Source organism: Beauveria bassiana (genome assembly GCF_000280675.1).
Source record: "Beauveria bassiana ARSEF 2860 unplaced genomic scaffold BBA_S00009, whole genome shotgun sequence".
Lineage (NCBI taxonomy): Eukaryota > Fungi > Ascomycota > Sordariomycetes > Hypocreales > Cordycipitaceae > Beauveria > Beauveria bassiana.
Genome location: NW_007930844.1, coordinates 926182 through 946916, shown reverse-complemented (window position 1 = coordinate 946916; position 20735 = coordinate 926182). Strand labels below are relative to the sequence as shown.

The 20735-nt window shown below is 52.4% G+C and overlaps 6 protein-coding genes across 6 annotated transcripts; 3 read left to right on the top strand and 3 right to left on the bottom strand.

The window, feature by feature from the left end:
- Positions 1–3472: 3472 nt before the first annotated feature.
- BBA_04296 (secretory phospholipase A2) lies at positions 3473–4123 on the bottom strand (the record flags this gene model as incomplete). The annotated part of the gene is made up of 1 exon (XM_008599393.1): positions 3473–4123. One exon carries the CDS (start codon positions 4121–4123, stop codon positions 3473–3475), a length of 651 nt encoding a protein of 216 aa, XP_008597615.1.
- Positions 4124–6375: 2252 nt separating this feature from the next.
- On the top strand, positions 6376–10165 carry BBA_04295 (C2 domain-containing protein; the record flags this gene model as incomplete). Its single annotated transcript, XM_008599392.1, has 3 exons — positions 6376–6669; positions 6730–7244; positions 7315–10165. The coding sequence occupies 3 exons, from the start codon at positions 6376–6378 to the stop codon at positions 10163–10165; spliced, it is 3660 nt and encodes a 1219-aa protein (XP_008597614.1).
- Positions 10166–10286: 121 nt separating this feature from the next.
- Positions 10287–11193, bottom strand: BBA_04294 (short chain dehydrogenase; the record flags this gene model as incomplete). Its single annotated transcript, XM_008599391.1, has 3 exons — positions 10287–10376; positions 10463–10772; positions 10847–11193. 3 exons carry the CDS (start codon positions 11191–11193, stop codon positions 10287–10289), a joined length of 747 nt encoding a protein of 248 aa, XP_008597613.1.
- A 1125-nt stretch (positions 11194–12318) lies between these two features.
- On the bottom strand, positions 12319–14068 carry BBA_04293 (peptidase M61 domain-containing protein; the record flags this gene model as incomplete). The annotated part of the gene is made up of 2 exons (XM_008599390.1): positions 12319–13085; positions 13144–14068. The coding sequence occupies 2 exons, from the start codon at positions 14066–14068 to the stop codon at positions 12319–12321; spliced, it is 1692 nt and encodes a 563-aa protein (XP_008597612.1).
- Positions 14069–15189: 1121 nt separating this feature from the next.
- Positions 15190–16238, top strand: BBA_04292 (AT hook motif family protein; the record flags this gene model as incomplete). The annotated part of the gene is made up of 2 exons (XM_008599389.1): positions 15190–15349; positions 15529–16238. 2 exons carry the CDS (start codon positions 15190–15192, stop codon positions 16236–16238), a joined length of 870 nt encoding a protein of 289 aa, XP_008597611.1.
- A 2169-nt stretch (positions 16239–18407) lies between these two features.
- Positions 18408–20497, top strand: BBA_04291 (protein kinase NRC-2; the record flags this gene model as incomplete). The annotated part of the gene is made up of 4 exons (XM_008599388.1): positions 18408–19260; positions 19313–19612; positions 19666–20047; positions 20113–20497. 4 exons carry the CDS (start codon positions 18408–18410, stop codon positions 20495–20497), a joined length of 1920 nt encoding a protein of 639 aa, XP_008597610.1.
- Between the last annotated feature and the right edge of the window lie 238 nt (positions 20498–20735).

Below are 20735 nucleotides of genomic sequence, written 5' to 3'. Positions count from 1 at the left end.
GAGAATTGTATCCAAGCTATGCAGGTAATACACATTGCCTCATCTGCTGGTACATACTCGGATACAACAACTCTTCGATGGCACGCTGACATGACTTGGGCTGAAATGACGTGGTACGCCAACTATACCGGTATTGTGCTTCGCTACCGCCTCTTGCGCCTCAAAAGCTTCCAACATCATCACCACCTCAGCCGCGGGCTCACCATTCCGGGTAGATGCGTCCAATGTCACCGTCGCGGCTGACTTCCGTCAAAGAGCCCATTCGTCACTCCACGCACCATCCATTGCACGACATCAGTTGGCTACTACGGAGTGCCTGCTGCCCCAATAGCCTTCCTAGCCCTACGGTCTCCGTCCCATCCCATGATGCAGCTGACGCATATCAAGTTACGGATTACAAGATCCTTAATTAAAGTCATACTCACTTACGACCGCATGGCGGCGGTGCAAAAAGAGCGGGAGAGATTTTGCGCCAATACGCCTCCCATGCATGACAACTTGCCCATTTCCAATTTCACGCTGCATCGGTGATGGCTGAACCTCGAAATCTTCGCCTGCAGGTGCTGTGCCGCATCGAGCTCCTCGTAGCGCAGAGGTACAGCATCTCTGCCCATCTGCTCGATGGCAAAACATCCACGAGGCCGCTGAGTAGCTGCACCTAGGTATGATTCCATCTTCTGACGAGTCGAATCTACCTTGCCCTCCATTACCCATGGGCCTATTGCAGGGCCTATTGTAACGCAGCCATGCAGCGCAACCACCAAAATTCTGGCGCTCATGGTACATAGTCTCTTGAGAGCAGTTCCATCAGACTTGTGGCTTGATTTTGTAATGTCTTGCTTTGCCTGATTGTGGGCTCAATTACTCAGCCGGGTCACCGTCCGGGCTCACCACAGACGCCTGAAACCAAGTCCACTGTTCAAACTCTCTTGGTCAACTGTCACGCAAGTCAGTATTCACGCACACTTCGCGTGGCATTGACGCCCACATTCACAATGTGCTCCACCTTTGGATCGGCTCGTCGTCGGCCCCTTCCATCTCTTGAGCGTCCCCCGAGCTAATAAACCAAGTGACGGGCAACACAGAATGGCCAGATGAAAGTATAACTTTGGTCAACACTTCTTTTTCATCCATTGTGCGGCTAAAAGCCAGCTGCTCCCGCCAGGCTTTGGTCAGCTGCCTTCCAAAAGCCTAGCCAAGTACCGCGCTCACGGCCTCAGTTGTGGGTGGCCCAAGTTACTTCAGCACAGACACAGGCGATCTACGCCAGGGCCCATAGCGAGTCTGTGTACTCTGTCGAGCGTACTCCGTAGCCAAAGCATCGCTAGAGGATTAAATAACGGATGGATATTATTCAATCGGATCGCAATTCATCAATCATCGGCTTCAGGTGCTTGGCAGTATCTCCTCACTCCCCTGCAGTTTGCCCACCAACGGCGATCCGGGCATTTAATCAAACATACAAACCGCGAGTGTTTACTTCGGATTACAACGCTCAGTAGTTACTGAGAACGCCATCATTTCACCATGCGCGCTCTTGCACTCACGTCCCTCCATCGTGGCGCTGCTTCCGTGCATCGCGCTACCCGAGTTGCTTCTACGGACTGTCACTTGTCGCTTCTCTGCTGCCTTTTCTGTGACAAACCAGCAAATTTGTCTTCGTTCTGGACACTTTTTTGCTCCCACACCTCACGGATTGCCTCCGCGGTTGCGCGGCACTGAACCACACCCACTGAGCTGATGCAATGTCTCACTTGAAAAAAGCAAAGTGTTCAGATTCAGACTGCAACTGGAGTCCTTCCTTCAAGTGTCCTAAATAATCCCTGCGCTTGCCACAGCGTTTGGCGTTGCTCCGGATCGCTTCGTCCCTACCAGAACCTCTCCTTGGACTTGTCCAGGCAAGTGACTATCTGTGAGGGCCATTGGGCAAGGCGTGGGTGCGCCAAATTCACTCTTACTACCATAATGCTGTTGATTATTGAATTTAGGCACGCATGCACGATCATGTGTCCGTAATTGCCCGTATCTCGCCGACGCGAGACATCAGTCGAGGCTTCCGATCGGAGGCCCTTGTTCTCAGGAGTCGGACCCTGGGCAACAAATCTCAACAATGCTGTACTACGAATTACACCACGCTTCTGCACTGCTCTCGAGTGCCGAAAATATGCATAGTGAGCCACGTGCAGCAATGGTCATGCATTAGTCCTATGCAGGAGTGAGGATCAGGGCCAATCGGTGCGACTTTCTCTTCAATTGCTGCTTCTCTGACTAGAAGACTACTGCAACACAACTCTTCTCAGCAGATGCTTTCACTGGGGACAGGAAACATGCATTGTAAACTCAATATCGTGCCCAGTACGCCGAATGGTTGGAACAACGGCTAACCAGGTATAGATGCGTAGGCAGGTAGTTTCTGAAGCTACTTGCCGCTTGTGCGGCGAGGTAGGCGCCTCTGTGGGATGATGTGCCGAGCCGTCGTCCTCCGCCCAGCAATCTTTTTGGTCAAGGATCCCAGTAACGAACTGCAAATGGTCCGAGCACGCGGCGACTTGTACGCCCCAGCCACCGTTTTGTGCTACCGGCAGACGCAGATGTAATTACTTCCTGTTGCATCCCGTTGTTCGCTCGGTTTCGTGTCCCATTCTCTTTGAAAGGGGACCAAGTTAATATACGCGGGATCGTACCCGCGCACACGACCCGCCTGGCTTCTGCGAGACATCCATATTTGACTCGTACCACCAAATGACGCCCGAAGTCCGATAGAACAACCAATAGATCCTTCCGCCGGGAGATCCATCTCCATGTACCTTGCCGTCTGGTGTTGGTAGTGCGGCTTGTGCAACCTCTTCTCGTCATGTGCATGAGATTGCGTACACTGCATTGCCAATGTACATGTTTTGGGTGATTAGCTGTTTTGAGCATTGGCCAGACATCAACTTGTAGATCCATCCGTATCCAGCCTCACTTTGCGAGATTTGACTTTGAGCTGTTTGCTTTAAAAGCCGTACCTTTCTGCAGAAAACTGGACTTTCACAAGGGGCTTGTACGGCACCTGATTTGGTTCAACTCACGATGGAACTAGATAGTATTCATCTAAGCATAATTACCAATGGCTATACCGTTCACGCTCGCACTCATTTTGCCGATGGCGATGCCATCTAACACGTTATGGACATGTAATGGGCCGCGCAATCGGCAGATGAGAAACGTGTACCCATCTACATCGAGGCAGCCCGGAAAGCCGCTTCCTTCTACACGTATCACGGCTATACAGCAATCAGAACTGTTCAGTTAGACCTGGGAACCGAGGATCGAAACTGTACTTCATTCCCTTCACGATAGGGCAACTAAACTAGTTGTCGTGGCCAAGATGACCTGCTCAAGCAACAGCCAATACAACGAAACTAAATATGTGTGATATATTAATAGTCTCGAGATAATGCCCTAATATCATAGCTCAGCAATGAAATAGTCACCCTCCATGTCTTTTCATATAACATCTCGTCGGACCGAACCATGCATCGAGGTCGTCAACATCTTCACCGTGCTCCTCAGACTCGGGAATCTTTTGGCCCTCAATATCAGCATCAACCTTGATATCCAGCAGATCAACCTCGACCAACTTTTTTAGCCTGTCATGCGCATCCTCCCCAAAATCGACCGGGTTGCCGGCCCAGCGAAGACGGCGCCTCAAGAAGACGTACCAGTCGGCCATGTCGCGGCACTCGCCGCCCTTGGCGCTGCTGGAAAACCGCGCGCAGTACTCGTACAGGTCCTTTTTGAAGTTGTCGTCAATGCGCGTCTTCATGGAGCTCGTGAAGCGCCCTTGCATCTTGGTGTTGCGGTAGCCAAAGTTGAGACGCTCGCAGCTGGGGGAAAAGTTGAAGCGGCGCGGCCGCCACGAGCAACTGTCCGACCAGGTCCATATGCACATGCTCGGGTTCTCGGTTTCGGACGCATTCTGAAAGGTCGACATTGACGCTTCGAAAATGAGCTTGTCTGTGGCGGCCTCGCTGCACGTCATGATGTGGCTGTCGAGCACAGCGCGCGCGATGTGGGCGGGCGAGTCGGGCGAGTCGGTGGTGAGGAGCGTCACGCTGTTGGCGGCGGCGGCGACGGCCATGGCTGTACCTAGAAGAAGAGAATACTTCATGATGTTGCGGATTTGGGTCAAGTGCTGCTCGTGATTTTGGTTGAATAATTGGGTGATGGTGGCCTGGAGGCCCAAGAGGGAGCGTGTAAGAAATAAATTGTGGTTATAAGTGGCTGGCATGAGCCGCAGGACGGTGCTGGTTGGAGATGCTATGAATAAAAAGTGAGAGATCTCTCGACTCTTTATACTCATCGCTAGATAAGCCTCTTTTGACAGCCTTCCATAAGACAAAATGATATGGCGCTGGTCGGATAGCCCTGTGTTGTTGGCTTCCATGCACCAGGGCCACCAGCGCCACTGACTACGCCATCCTCTCAAAATCAGCACCCAAGTTGCTGCTACATATTTGTTTACCCGATTTTATTCTTCCACGTGCTTGTATTTCTATTCTCTCTGTATGTCGCACGTTCCTTGTTGACTCTCTTTGAACAGTCACCTGCAACGCTGTCAAGGCAGATGTGCGATATGTCCACAGTCATCAATACTACACTCCACAACCTGCGAATCCGTAGCTACCAGCACGTGTATAGAGTCTCGGTACTTTTCTCGTCTCTCTTTAACTCGATATTGATAAGCTGTTATAATTCTCCAGTTTGCATTGTCCACATGCAGGTACGAGAGTCAGCCGAAAGGGCGATAGTTGTAGTCTGGATAAGGTTGGCAGACCCTGTAACTCTAAGTAAAAGCAACGCTTCTCTTTGGCGAATGGGGCATGTGACTGATGAGCCAGAGGCCTCGCTGGTAAAAGTCGAGTAGCTTGATACTATTTTTCCATACCTAGATCTAGTACTTTAATAGTCGATTATCAGATCTATCAGAAGGCGGGGGGTGGAGAAATGCTCCCGACGCCGGAGGTGGATAGAGCATGGGTTTAATGTATCTTGGCCACACATGGCACGGCAATAAACTCCCCAGAATGAGGAAAGCGAATTCGTACCTAGCTCATAGATGCCCGCTACTTGGGAGGCGGTTTCCACGTCGTCGGTCAGGACTCGAGAGCAGTCTGAAAATGAATGATCGGCCTCAAGTGGCGGCGCTTTGGTGCCGTCAGTGGCTGCGTCCCGGTACTTTAGTTTGATAGGCAGCGCCCGCAGCCCAAAGCCATACTTTGGCCAAAAGAATGGCCTGCTAACCCTCAAAGTACGGTTGGCACAGCTGAGGCGTCCGCCGCGTCGAGACCGCAAAGCCATAATTGATAGTTTAGAGACGCCATGGCGTGGTGGAAATCAGTAAAGCTAAACAGACTTGGAGGATCGGTAAAACATAAAGAGAGTTGAAAGAAGAAATCTGCCTTCAAACCTATGTAAATGACCATTCCCGACGCCGGAACGGACTTCATTGGCATTTAGGCTCGCATGGTACTCTTCTCCATCCTGAACGGCGAACGGGTTCTGCCTCAGCGTGCCTCTAAATACCAGTAGCGGGCTGTTCAGCGCTATCCCTAAAAAGGACTAGCGTAGATGCTCACTCGGACGACCTTGGAAAAAAGAAGTCAAGCTCGCTACTTTCTGCATCATAACTGCTCTGCGTGACAGATACTTGCCCTCTGTGGATTTCGCGATCACTTTTTCCTAAACACTGAATCCTACATTCGCAGGCATCACTATGTGGCCTCTCTGGCCGCCGGTAATGGGCCGATGCTGTCTTTACGATTGTGCTGATGTTGCTCTTGCGATGGTGTCAAGCGCGTGGTACCTTGGCGGCGCGAGTGTTAGCGCACGGGGGCAATAAAGTCTAATCATGATTGACTAGCTAAATTTGAATGCAAGTATGTCAATGCAGAAATTCAAATGCACACCTTAAATTTCAGCTATACCCCGCCTACGATAAACATGCTGATTGCCGTTTTTAGCGGCTGCGGTACCACTGTGAATACGTCATGGATACGGTACAAGCAAGCTTGAACTGGCCCAGCCAAGGCAGCGACGTTTACAACAAGCCCTTGTGTATTCTGGAGGATTTCTCTCCCTTTTGCATCTTTTGATCCATTCTTCTTCTCTTCTCAATCTCGTTGCTGTAGTTAAGCTCTGGTTGCTGCTGGTTAAGCAGATCCTCATACTGACGCCAGCTACACTACCTGCGAACGAAAACTGCTGCCGCTTTGCTGGTCCAATGCACGCAACATTCTAAAGAGAAGCATTACTGGAGAGAAGAACATTGACCTTGAATTATTGATTTACAACATCACATTTCTCTGCATCAAATCCGCGGCATCTCTCACTATGAATGAACAGAATCACGTTGTGCCTTCGGGCCAGCACTACTCTGGCCGCAACCGCGTCCCCAATATCCAGGAATTCATGGCTCAGCTCGACCGCGAGAAGCAACAGCGGGACGCCGAGATTGATAATAATTTGAAGAGCAATGAGAAACACGGCGAAGTTCAAGCCCATCAGCAGCACGACGAAAAGGCCGAGCGCAAGGACGCCCGCTGGGTGCGTGATCCCGTCACTGGCAAGGACGTGCAAATTCGTGACGCCAAATTGGACTTCCAAAAGGCTGCAGAAGACCCTCAGGTAAATATCAACTCATCAGGATACCGGCTACGAGACAGCCTATTAACCTTATTCTTGTAGATGTCAATTCCAAACGAAAATCTCGGCAAAGACACAACCGTCCCCAAACCCATGGACATGTCTCGTGAGGAATACCGCGAAACAATGGACATTTCTGCACCACCCGACCCTGTGCAAGAGGGAACCACTTCCGACGTGCCAATTCGCAGCGAAAAGACGTCGGTCCTCTTCTATAAAACCCCGTCCGTCAGCTACGAGCCCATGTATGAGAGCCTCGAGAAACGCGCCAATGGGCTGTGCATTGGCATCCTCGTAGCCATCATCTTTGTCGGCAAGTTTTTTGGTGGCAAGCTCCTTGGACTGATACCTCTCGGCTTGTGCGTCGCGTCTGGTGTCTTTCTCTGGTGCAAGGAGCTCATTCGCCAGGGCCGTGATGTTGAGTGGTCCAGCGAGAAAGAGCGTGGCGAGACGGCCAAAGTAAACCTCATACCTGAATCAGTGGAGTGGTTGAATACCGCCATCGGCATCATTTGGGGGCTTATCAATCCCGAGGTCTTTGCTGCTGTTGGTGACACGTAAGTTTATTTCCAGACACAGACACACCTTCTTGTCGTGGGCCACGTGAAAGATCTAACAGCTATGTAGTCTAGAAGATGTTATGGCAGCTTCTGTCCCCGGCATCATCGAAAACATTCGCGTTGCCGATATTCATCAGGGCAGCAACCCGCTTCGCATTTTGAACATGCGAGCTCTTCCAGACTCGCATGTCCAGGATATCAAGGACGATATACGAAAGCAAAACGAAAAGACCATGGACCCCAACGAAATGGCTGCCATGGAGCAAGCCGGCGAGTTTTACAACATGGAGGTTTCTGTTGCTTACCACGCAAAGCCCTCTGGCGAAGACGTCGCCTCCAAGGCTCGCAACATGGGCATGCAGCTTGTCTTCTATCTGGGTATCCGTGGGCTTTTTGGTGTTCCTCTGCCTGTCTGGGTTGAGCTGCAAGGCCTGGTGGCCACTGCTCGCCTACGACTACAGCTTACACCGGACCCGCCATTCCTCAAGACCATGACAGTCACTCTCATGGGCGTCCCAAACGTCCAAGCCGGATGTACTCCAATGATCCAAAAGGGTGTCAACATTCTCAACCTGCCACTCATTTCCAACTTTGTCAACTGGGCAATCTCGGCAGCGGCATCCATGTATGTCGCACCGAAGAGCTTGACCCTCGATGTTAGCAGCATGCTTACGGGGGATGACATCAAGAAGGATACCATGGCAATGGGTGTCCTGTATATCCGTATCAACAAAGCAGTCGATCTGAGCAAGCAGGATCAGCGTGGTAGCAAGGGCGGTGGCTCAGACCCGTACATTACCATCAGCTGGAGCAAGTTTTCCAAACCACAATTCTGCACCCGCGTCATTCAGGATGATCTTAATCCGTACTTTGGCGAAAGTTGTGGCCTTTTGGTTACGCCCGACATTATTCAAGCAGACGAGCAACTCTCAGTGGAACTTTGGGACAGTGACCGATCCTCGGCCGACGATGTTGTGGGCAAGATCGAACTTAGTATCCTAGAGCTTATTCAACACCCCGGCAAGTTCTTCCCCCAAGTTTCCAAACTCAAGGGAATGCATGCGGACAGCAGCATGCCGGGCGAGTTGCACTGGGAAGTTGGCTTCTTCGGCAAGACACTCTTCCGCAAGGCTCTGCGAACTGATGAGAAGAACCCCAACCTGCCTGATGAGATCAAGAATAAGCCCGAACCCGCCGAGCGCCAAAATGCCGTGCCTCAAACAGCCGAGAATGAAGCAGCTCTGCACACACCACCTGACCCGCTCTGGCCCTCTGGTATCTTGAGTGTCGTTGTGCACCAAATTGTCGGCCTCGAACTGGCCAACATTCGTGGCTCAGACGGCAATCGCAAGGGCAAGGAATATGAACCAGCTCGCCCCGAGGCCGGTGAAGTAAAGGAGGCTGAAAGCAAGAAGCTACCCAGCTCCTACTGCACCATTCTCATCAATGACGATTTGGCCTACAAAACCCGAACTAAAGTTGTCTCTTCGCAGCCCATCTTCAACGCAGGCACTGAGAAATTCATTCGTGACTGGCGCTCCTCAATCGTCACCGTTGCGGTCCGCGATGCCCGTCACCGACAACATGATCCGCTCATCGGTGTCATTCCGCTCAAGGTATCGGATATTCTTCAAACAAGCAGCGAAGTTACGCGATGGTACCCCCTGGACGGCGGCATTGGCTTTGGCCGCGCTCGCATCTCACTATTGTTCAAGTCTGTGGAGCTGCGCCTGCCGCCGCCGGAAATGGGCTGGGAAATTGGTACTTTTGAGCTTACATCCGACAAGATCGAGGCTGTGGGCTGGGCGCCAGCGTCAAAAGCCAAGTTGCGCTTACGTACTGGTGGCTCGACTGCCAGCGTTCGACGTTCATGCTCGACGAGAGAGGGCGATGGCTTGACATTCGACGTGAGTGGCAATGGTCACAGCCAGAAGATACGTCTTCCTGTCCGCCACCGATACAGGTCGCCCATCTTTCTCGAGTTCAACCCCGTCGGCAAAAGGCACTCGGATGCATTCGCCGCCATCTGGCTAAAGGATCTCACGGACTGCACTGAGCAAGAGTTTGATGTGCCGCTATGGAAATGCAATAATCCCCTGCGTCTCTCACAAAATTACATCACTGAGGAGAATTTCAGACAAGTACCCGATCTTGACATTGAAGAAATCGGCCGCCTCAGATTCCGAGGCCGCTTTTCCCCCGGCACAGACTCTGACCACATTCGCTTCGTCAGCGACAATGACTCGCGCGAGACAATCGAAACCTGGGAGGCTTGCTATGCTGAGGGTGTCCGTGAGAAGGAAGTCAAGACAGAGGTTCCACCACTGACTCAGGAGCTTCATGAAAACTCTTTGACGCAGGGACGCGATGTTCTGGCACAAGCCAGCGAACAAGAGCGCAAGAGGTGGCTAGCCAAGGATGGCACTGACTGGTCCAATGCCTTTGGTCAAGACCCCTCGCAAGCCATGGCTGGTAGGAAGCACGGGGACGGGGATGGTGATGACGACGAAGACGAGTATGAACAAGGCAATGACGATGCGGATAGCGAGGAGGATACCAGCGATAGTCCCCTTCCCATCACTAGCCAGGCGGCAGCAGGACCGGCGGATCTGCAGCCCACCGCGACGACAGGGAGCAGCCTCGTTGATACTGCTGACGGTCGCGCGTCGCTCGAGACCACCACGACGGCCGCCACCGGCGCGAGTGATGCGTCCAAGAAGAGCCACGGCCCGATCTCAGCCATCAAGGATTACCGCTCGAACAGCCGCGATCTGCACCGCAAGCAGCGCGGGCTCATGCAGTGGCGACCGATGCGTAACGTACAGTTTGCCAAGGACGAGGTCAAGTTTCTCGCGCGCAAAGTGAAAAACATAACGGCGCTAGACGGTCGCAAGCCAGACGTTGAGACGGAAGTTTAAAGAGGTGCATGCTGCGGCTGTTGATCATGTGGCCCGTTCCCTACAGTCATTCCTACAAATTGTTTGTATTCTCATTGGTTATGGTGTATCGTATATCATTTGTTTATCAAAGTAGACGCTATCAGAACTTTTCCACAAATGGACGCAGCTCAATCTCCTGTGTAAATGCCGATCTAGGCTGTGTGTGCAAATACCAGTAACTCTCGGCAATCTATAAGGGCTCTCGTGTTAGTTGGCGTGCCATCTCGCACAAGAAGTAGGAAGGGGGGGTGCCGGATTTTGAGCAGAAACACGTACAGCATCCGGGCTAATCTTGCCGTCGGCCACGCCGCCGTTGACGACGCGGTCCTTGCCCCAGGGCGTGTCGATGCCGCCGTCAATGATGGCGTAGGCGACGTGCACGCCGCGGGGGCCAAACTCGCGCGCGAGGGACTGCGTAATGGCGCGCTGCGCAAACTTGCCCGCCGCAAAGGCTGCGAACCGGACGGACCCGCGGAGCGCGGCCGTGGCGCCCGTGACGATGAGTGTCGGCGGGTGCGCAGGGCCGGCGGCGACGACGTCGAGCAGCTGCGGGATCGTCTTTTGCGCAAAATAGAATAGTCCCTTTCTATTTTCAGTCATTAGCAAATTTTTTCTTCCATTTTTTTTTTTTTTCTATTTTAACAAGAAAGAAATACGTACGCGCCGGTGCTGAGACTGCGGTCAATGTCCTCAGAGGTTAGCTCCAGAAAGGGCTTGTAGGAAAAGCCGGCCTCGGCATTATACACGGCGGCGGCGAGCTTGCCCTCGGGCCACTCCTTGGCGATGCGGGCAAAGGCGGCGTCGACGGCGGCGGCGTCGGACACGTCAGTGGCGATGCCGATGGCGGTGCCGCCCGCCTTGGTGATGGCTTCTACAACGGGCGCGTAGCTCGACTCCTTGCGCGCGAGCAGCGCGATGGGATAGCCCTTGGCAAAGAGCCGCGCGACCGAGGCGCCGGTGCCGGAACCGACGCCGACGACGATGGCGTAGAATGTAGGCTTGCTCATGGTGATGTGGTAGTTTGGCTAGTTGGTTTTACTCGGGAAGGGAAAACAAGATAGCTCAAGTCGAATAAAGGTATATTGATTAAAACAGGACAACTCGGGTATACATATATAGTGTATCAGAGCGGTGGTTTTGTAGGTCGATGCTTACAAATAGACAAGATGACGACAAATGGCGCCAGCGCGATGCTGCCTTGATAGAGCCATCGCTAAGGATTCTTGTATCATTTTCGCTGATTAATATGGGGTTTGCTGATCTTGTATGTTGCGTGCGGCTTGTTCTCTCGATAAACGTAAAATGTCACCCAAAGTTTGGAGATGGTTAGTCTATTTGTGTTAGCTCTTCGGGGAGTTCGGCATTCCCCGCAGCGCCGCGATGTCGTGAGCCTGAAGCTTAAACCAAGGGCGCGACGAACCCGTTGTAAATTGGCATGACGGATTCTACATAAGTAGTTTCGATACGCCATCCGAGTCAGCTTTCACGCCTGCCAACGGTTATCGATCAGTCAGTATCCTGCTTGAATGAACGAGACGCGGATAGTGCACTTACATGGTGTTTTGCCAGAAGCTTGATCACGTCAACTGCCCGATGGCGTCTTTTTCATTGCCGAAAGCCCACGGATAGCCATTCCAGCGTTGCTCTTTTCTCCTTTTCTTAGTTTTTGCAAGTGATCGCCATCGTCGGAGGTGAAAACCTGATACGTTTCGGTGCATCATCAACCATGACTTGAGCGGTAGCACAAGCGCAGTCTCCGGGCAATGAATCCCATACACCACAAGACACGCTTTGGTGAAGTAATGGGACACGCTCTCCCGCAGATGACTCAAGTCTACGGGGTGCTTCCTGATCCAAAGTTCGCGCATGCCTGGCCACAACGTCAAAACTCAGGCGGCAAAGCTGGCTTCGTACTCGGTTCGACAAGTGGTGGGCTGATGCCGAGCGTAGCGCCTTTTGGCTGCAAGAACAGCAGACTCGAAAGGCTAGAAAGATGACTACGGTCATCTCAAGAGTTTGAAGGAGGTTCATGAGTGAGTATGAAAAAGACAAACAAGTTTGCATGCCATGATATTATAGTCTCGTGCGCAGGCCCAACCCCCCATCTCTTTGATCAAACATCCAAAACCAATCTAACGTATAAAACTCGCGGGTACAAAGTCCTCTTTGTAGCTTTCCAATTGCCAACACGACACTTCCAAATCTCCTCGGGGGAAATACTCGACGGTCAACTCTTCTCCATGCCTTTCAACGAGCACAAAGTATTTTGTGAGAGAACCCTGCGCAGCCTCGGTGGTAGACCCTGTTCGTAAAATCACATCGCCGTTTCGTAGCCCAGCAAGCTCTGCATGCGACCCAGGCACCACGCCCTCAACAACACGACTCGTCACCGACGGTCTGCTGTATCCAAACTGAAGGACGTACTGTCTAGTTTCGCGAAGCATATTCTTCGTCGATCCAACACGCCGGCCTGCGAGGCTGATGCTGGGTTTGCCCGTCAAGACGGCCCGCAGCTGAGCAGCACACTCGACTCTGTCTTGTAAAAAGTACCCAATGCTCGCCAGCCAATCCTTTTGCTGAACCTTTTCGCCTCGCCTCCATCTCACTGAGAGATCCACGACTATCCGGTCGAACAAACCAGAGCCATTGGAATCTGGCTCACCTGGTAGGCGCCGTAATTGATCATCCACTAAAAGGAGATACACAAATCCACGATCATATGGTATCCATTTGGAATACCAGGATGTAAAGAAATATTTCAGCGCATCGCTCATAGGAATGTTAATCTCCGGGTTGGTGTAGTATCTGCACAAGCTACCATTAACCCTCGTAGTCACATAAGACGGCGAGACGAGGCCGAAGCGGTATGGTAGAAAGGTTGCGTAATAATTGGCGATACCTGTCCGGTGTTAGTCGAAGCGTCCACAACAAGGAAGCAAGTGAAAAATAGAGCGCACCTTCGAAATACCAATCATTTCCTGTACCATCGTCCTCGTTACATAAAGACGTGAAGCTGTGTACCATTTCATGTGCAAGCAGGCTCATGACTTCATCATACGCTGCTTCTAATATGGAGTCGCTATATTCGAGGATATAACTGACGAGAAAGCTAGAACCGCCCCAGCCTTGTAGAGAGGTTCGAATAAAGATACGATACGAGCTATCCACGTCCTGGAAAAAGTCTGCCATGGGCGTGTATAAATCTGTATTGAAGCTTCTGAGGCGTTGAAGAATCGGCGGGAGGTCTCCAAACCAATAGGTAGTGCACGTGCCAGGTAAAGGGCGCAATTGCGGCCTTGCAGGGGAACTTTGTACATTCCCGACCATAAAAACAGAGCGTGCAAAGGTGTCGATGGTGCCAAGATGCTCGATACGATATGGTCCCTCTCCAAAAGTCCAGATGGCGCGCGTTCCTGCGGGCGCCTCGGACAGATCCCATTCTACAGTATGGATATAAAAGTCGTCTTGGTCAACTTGGGGCAAGAACCAGCCACCTGTGCCAATGAGGCCTCCCTGATCGGAGCGCAAGTCGACCCTCGGACCAGAAGCAGTATGAATATCAACCTTGCGAGGGAGAACCTCCATCTTCATGGTCAAGTCGCTGACAGGATCTCTGCCGAGACGCCATTGTTGTAGGGTGCTCGTTTCATCCACAAATATAAATGGCAACCTTCCGATGCTATCTGTCGCAAATATGTCGGACTCTAAGTATGGATGGGCGGCAAACTTGCCAAACCAAGTTGTGTAGTTTAGATGAGGATTGGGGTCTGCCAGGGCGGATCTGGGGATGGTATAAGTGACCGATAGGTGTGAGACGTCACCTCCAGTGGTGAAATTAGGCCGTATTTTGAGAGATATAACCTTGTAAGATTTCCTCGGCATGGTACATGATTTCATTGGGAAGCATTGGAAGAAAGATAGTGAAGAGGAACTTGAAGAGAGAAGCCTGGGGCTCTGCGGATATTACTTGTGTCGGCTCGGATGTCGGCAGGGCAGAACAGGCAGCTATGAGTTTGGCACAGTCTGCAGACTGGAGCGATCGACAACCAATGAAATGCCTAATCCGGCATTTGCGATGGGATGCCATGGAAAGCTTGGGCGAGAATACTTAGGGCGTTAATGCCACTGGCTCGGGCAGCCACGAACATGAGTAACATATGACAGTGATGCCTATCACTAGGGCGGCGGTCTGCAGTGACCTACAGACGCAATTCGACACGTAGAGTCTGGCGTCAGCCTGGTAAGGGGATACGTGTGCAGTGACTCTTTGTGCAAAAGTGACTCGAATTCGTACGCATGGCGTACCCGGTCAGCGGTCCAGCCCTGTTAGCGACTAGGCTACAGCTTCCGGACGCATGATGCCGGTCGACGATCGGCATATGGGACCGTGGAGCCGCATTGACCTAGATTGATAAGCCAGGAAGCATGCTGTTTTGTTCTTGTGCTTCTCATTGCAATACAAAGGAATCGCAGTGTCCTTGACTAGCAAACACCATTGCACCTGCGAACGTGGGATGCACTCGGCGCTAGCGATGAGTTGACTGCCATAGAGTCAGACCGAGCTAGTAAAGTCGGTCATAAACGATCTGAGATGGTCGGTGTGGATGATTAAGTTGAAGAAATTCGCTCGCCGGGCGGGAATTAGAGCTGTGCAGCCTGCAGGCTGCAGGATATTCGCAGTGGATGCGAGGCTGGTGTTGGGGCCACCCAACCGCCGTAGCTGGCTGGCTAGTCTCGTTTTCCAAACGCCGACTGGTACGGTGCGGCTGGCGGCCGGCGGCCGGCGACCGTGCAAGCTCCTAGCATGGGCTACAAACGCAGGGCTAGACCACTTCCAACCATCAAGCTTCCTGTTTTGCTTGGCCCAAGTCGCCAGCCGCACAGCTTGCTGCCCGCTTGAAAATTCGCAGTCTAGTCATTTCTTTGGGGTCAAATTTTCGACCTGCGAGCATTGCCAGATTGGGACCTGCTCGAGTCACGAGCGCGATGCTGGTGGCGCGGTCATGGAGATGAGTGAGCACTACGCGCCTTTCCCAGGAGCACACGCCACACCTACCAAGGTAGACAGCAACCCCAACGCTGACGTCGACAACTCATCGCGCCTCGCCGCCATACCTGGTCCTGCATATCAGGATGCAGTTGCTCAAAAGGCCCTCGCTGCAAGTACCCCTGTTGCACAGCCCATGCACGAAAGACCAACTCTGTCGGCACAATCTCCGGTGTCCGTGGTACTGAGGACGTCGCCCATCAAAGTGGACGAGTACGCCGACTATGAAGTGGCAATCACAGGCAAGAAAAGGTCACACATTTGCAGCGGATATGAATGGCTAACGTGAATTTAGAAACGGCTACGACGGAAGATGAGCCACCTCGTAGGAGCAGAGGCCGCCCCAAGGGATCAAAGGCCGGCATGTCCTATGGCCAAATGAGAGGTGGCGCTGGATCTCGATCAGTTGTGCACGTTGGCCGGTCTGGCCGGCAAAAGCACATTCCAAACTACTCGCTGAAGCGCCGTCGCAGGACTGTCGCCCGGCCTGATCCACGGACGCCGAGAGAGCTCTATCAGGCGCTGAAGCCAACATTTATAGGGTTTCTGTGTGAGTGGTCCGGCTGCAAGGCCAACTTGCATAACATGGACACACTTCGCCGACATGTCGATGCAATTCACCTAAAACCTCGAGAGCAGCATTGCTGCTTATGGGGTAAATGCGGCGAGCAATCAGTCGCGCGGCAAATTGATGGCGTGGCGTTGGCGACGCACCTAGAGCAGGTGCACCTGGTGCCCATGACTTGGCATGTTGGAGATGGACCGAAAAACAGCTGGAACTGGAGCATCAAGCTCGAGGCAGACGCGGAGGCTGTGGCCGATTTTCTAAAAGACAAGGAGGGTAACCAAGTGACGCCTTCGACGCGAGATCAATTAGTGGAAGATTTACAGACGTACAGGACAAATAGGAGGAAGCTGAAAGAGCTTATTTTGCGGCGAGATGAAAACTTGGATTCACAGTCATCGGACGCGTCTGAAGACGAGGACATGGGGTCAGGCCTATGACGCAGTCGAAGATAATCAGGCGTTGCGGCGATTCATACAAGGCACATGGGTTCGGAGTTTAGATGGGCTCCAACATTTTGAGATGATTTTTCACTTTTCTTCTGTGTCCATTACGGAACCAATGCCGAATTGATGGGCCGCGTATATACGTGAGGCCAATAGCTGGGCTAGATGATGCAACGCCCTGCAAGGCAGTCTCCCCTCAATAAGACCAGGCTAGACCTACTATCCTACCTATAGGCCGATAGTTGTATTATTTCGAGAATTAAAAATGATCATTATAGAAGTATTTTCCTCTCTTTCACTCATAGGGCCTCGTCCGGGCTGACAATAGAAGAGACCGTGGAAGCGCGGTCCGACTCGACCGAGATTAGACAGGCAGGCCTTGTAGGAAAGTTTCCGAAATCATCGCAAGGCTGGCTTGGTTGGCTGAGGTTGTCGCCAAGCACATTACGCGGCAAGGCGAATAAGGCGGAGAGGGATTAGGGACTGGCGGAGGCTAAGGTATTGCGCACAGAGCCCGGGAGCCGTTGGGATGGCAGGCCGCTAAAAGCCAAGGCCATAGCTCAAAAGTTTGGATGCATAAGGTTGTCATGTCAATTCGAGATAACATGAATTACTTTTCGGCACTGGCAGTAATAACATGAATAAAAAGGTGGCAAGCCTGCCATGTGGAGTGCGCATGCTTTCTCGTCGGCGTTAATGCACGTAATGAGTGAGACAATGCTGGTCATGCTATGAGACGGTAGAGAAGGGTGGTTTTGATAGGTGAGCACTGCCTGTTGACGCGCCCTCGGCCAGACGCCCCTGGAAGAGAAAAATTGGCAGAGGCCGCCAGAGAAATGAAATGCTTCATTATTCATTATGATCTAGGTTAGACAAATATTTGTTCTGAACCAGTGACTTGCTCGCCAGTGGCTAGCGCCAAGGGGGGAGACGTGATGGAATGGGGTGACACGGGACGGATGGGAAGCAAGCGACTCTTTGGTAGTAACAACAGGTTGACAGGCTTTCCAACTAACTATAATCTGTACTCCGTAATTAGTATCATGGGGGTGCATGGGGAGACTGACCCGGACAATTGGTTGTCGTATTTCAAAGCAGCCGAGTGGGAGCTGCAGCTGCAGACTTCTCGAAGCAATATTGATCGCTTGGCAGCGCAGCCACGTTGAACAGGGTCCAGGTTACGTAGGTATCGACTGGGGCTGGGCCCTTGGGTCACTCACTGAAAGGGTCAAGCATGTCGAAAATGACTTTTCTTTTTGGTTACCGAGTCGTTCAAGGATAAAGTGCGAGTGGTACAAGATGTAGATTTTTGATATTTGCCTGTGTTTGGATTCTGTTGAAATTGATACCGCTTGATCAATGAGGCACTTGCTGGCATAGCGAATACGTACACGCACTAGAGAAACTGAGCTACCTAGCGCCTTGCCCAGCATCTGCCAGTGTGCAACAACTGGACAGGGAGATGAAATTTTCGGCGCTGTTGACTGACGAGCCCGGAGTTCAATATGGTGAACCGAATACATGTGCCATATAGCAAGGCAGTTTATGGGTTGGTGTTGAATGTACAGCCACCTGGCTATGCGGTGTGAGAGGTACACGCTATTCACACCATAGGTACAAAGTACTTGCAACTCAAGGCAAGGCAGCCTTGACCTCATTCCGTGGGGCAACCCCAGCCAAAGGCCAGCCACGGCCCGGCTCCCCAGGAGCCCCCACAGCGAATTGGCTCTGGTAGGTCAGGTATTTGGCTCCCAGGTGCAGTGCCAAAGTGCCAACTGGACTCTCTTTTTCAGGGGCTGCTCGAGCCTGTAGGTTGGCACTTTTAGCAGGGACGGTAGGCTGTTGTCAGGCTCGGAATCACAACTGGCCACCACTGCCATCAGCACTGATTGCTCAGCAACTTGAACCGCTGGTGCCACCCACGTTTTGTGTCGCTGTCCATCTCCACCCTCCCCTCTCGTTGGCATCATCATTCGATTCCCGTTCCTCTTCTCGTCCCTGTCCCTCCCACTGGCTCTGCCCTGCCGCTGTTGCTTCGGCTCGTAGCACATCACCGTTATCCTTCCGCCCTTTTTTCTCACCTCCAGCCAAGCCATGGCATTGAATGCGTCACTCTGACCCCGTCCAAGATCTACCAATCTCCTCACTCCGACCGCCCTCACCATGCCTCCCAAAAATACGAATGGCTCCTCTGGCCAGGTGAGCCATCGATTACGCAACTTCTTTCGTATCAACAGCCCGGCGCCTGGCGACAAGGAAAAGAGTACCTCGACCTCGGTCGGCTCCTCCAACAACACAGTCACCACAGCCAATGCCCACGACAATGTTGCTAGTCCCAAGCCCTCGCGCCACACAAAGTTCTTTAGCAATACCGTCGGCCGACTTCGCGCCCATACTGTCGCTAGCGAGGGTAACCAGCTCGACGAGGCCATGAGCCCGACTGCTCATGCCAACCCTTACTTTGTCCATCAGGGCCAGCCTGGCCTCCGCCATCATAACGACAGCTCCGTGCCCCCTAGCCCCCCCGATACTCCCTCGCTGCACGTCTCCGGTCCCGCGGGCGGTCCCGAGCAACACGCCACCGCCGAGACCAAAGAGGAGCTCGCGCGCAGGTTGCGAAGAGTCGCTAGCGCCCCCAATGCTCAAGGCATGTTTGTCAGTGATGCCGACAAGGTCGTCGCCATGGGCGGCGAGCGTCCGGGTACCGCCGAGCTTGGCAAGGATCCCGTCTTTCACAACCCCGACTCCGGCAGGCTTGGTCTCATCGGTTCCGTCTCCGCCCAAGCCAAAGCTCACGCCGCCGGTCTGCATGATGAAGATACCCTCGGCGCCCTTCCGCTACCAAAAACTGCCAATGCCGCCTTCCGCCGAACCTATAGTTCCAATTCCATCAAGGTCCGCAACGTTGAAGTTAGTCCCTCCAGCTTTGACAAGATCAAGCTTATCGGAAAGGGAGACGTTGGAAAAGTCTATCTCGTCCGTGAAAAGAAGAGCAATCGTCTATATGCCATGAAGGGTATGCCTCATCTTCGGTCCGTCCCCTTGCAATCAGCTAACAATCTTTCTAGTCTTGAGCAAGAAAGAGATGATCAAACGCAACAAGATCAAGAGAGCCCTCGCTGAGCAAGAAATTCTGGCCACAAGTAACCACCCCTTCATTGTCACCCTCTACCACTCTTTCCAGTCGGAGGATCATCTCTATCTATGCATGGAGTATTGCAGCGGTGGCGAATTCTTCCGCGCCCTCCAGACTCGCCCCGGAAAGTGCATTCCCGAAGATGACGCGCGATTCTACGCTGCCGAAGTCACGGCCGCTTTGGAATATCTGCATCTTATGGGCTTCATCTACAGAGATCTCAAGCCCGAAAGTAAGTCGCATTGCACCCTGCCATTTCCAACATCCGCCTAATTCATTTCGCAGACATTCTTCTGCATCAGTCCGGGCACATTATGCTTTCGGATTTCGACTTGTCAAAACAGTCTGACCTCGGCGGCAAACCAACCATGATTGTCGGCAAGAATGGTGCGCGAACCGACGCTCTTCCAACCATCGATACAAGATCTTGCATCGCCAACTTCCGCACAAACTCATTCGTCGGCACCGAGGAGTACATTGCGCCAGAGGTTATTAAAGGTAGCGGTCATACAAGTGCCGTCGACTGGTGGACCCTCGGCATTCTTATCTACGAAATGCTCTACGGCACAACTCCTTTCAAGGGCAAGAATCGCAATGCCACCTTTGCCAACATTCTTCGCGAGGACATTCCTTTCCCTGACCACGCTGGTGCTCCACAAATCTCGAAGTAAGTCATTGCGCCAGCTCACACATTGACCGCACCATCTTCATTCTCCTGCTAACAGTCTGTAGTCTTTGCAAGTCTATTATCCGTAAGCTGCTGATCAAGGATGAGAACCGCCGACTAGGAGCTAGAGCTGGCGCTTCCGACATTAAAGTTCACCCCTTTTTCCGTACCACACAGTGGGCACTCATTCGACATATGAAGCCCCCCATCGTTCCTCATGCTGGCCGCGGCATCGATACTGTCAATTTCCGAAACGTCAAGGAGAGCGAAAGCGTCGATATCAGCGGTGCCAGGCAGATACCAGGTGTCCCTCTGGATAGTGGACTGTCCACGCCAGGCAACGAAATCGCAGACCCGTTCCTCGAGTTCAACAGCGTCACTCTACACCATGACGGCGACGATCACGGTCATCACGAGCATCATAGCTATCAAAACGGAATCCGAATATAGCCACAGAACCTCGCCGCTAGGCTAGCTTATTAGCAGATATGTGTACACGACTTTGCATCGAGGGATTAGAGTTGCATTTAACTCTCATTTTCATGTATTTTCAGCCTGTTTTTCTGTCTTTACTCATGAGCCGCACTCGTCACGACTCGATAGATTGGCGCCATGGCGCTGTCCGGGTGCTCCCACTCGCCATGGCTGCGCTTCTGCCAACCCTGGAACCAAAACTCTTTGACATGAT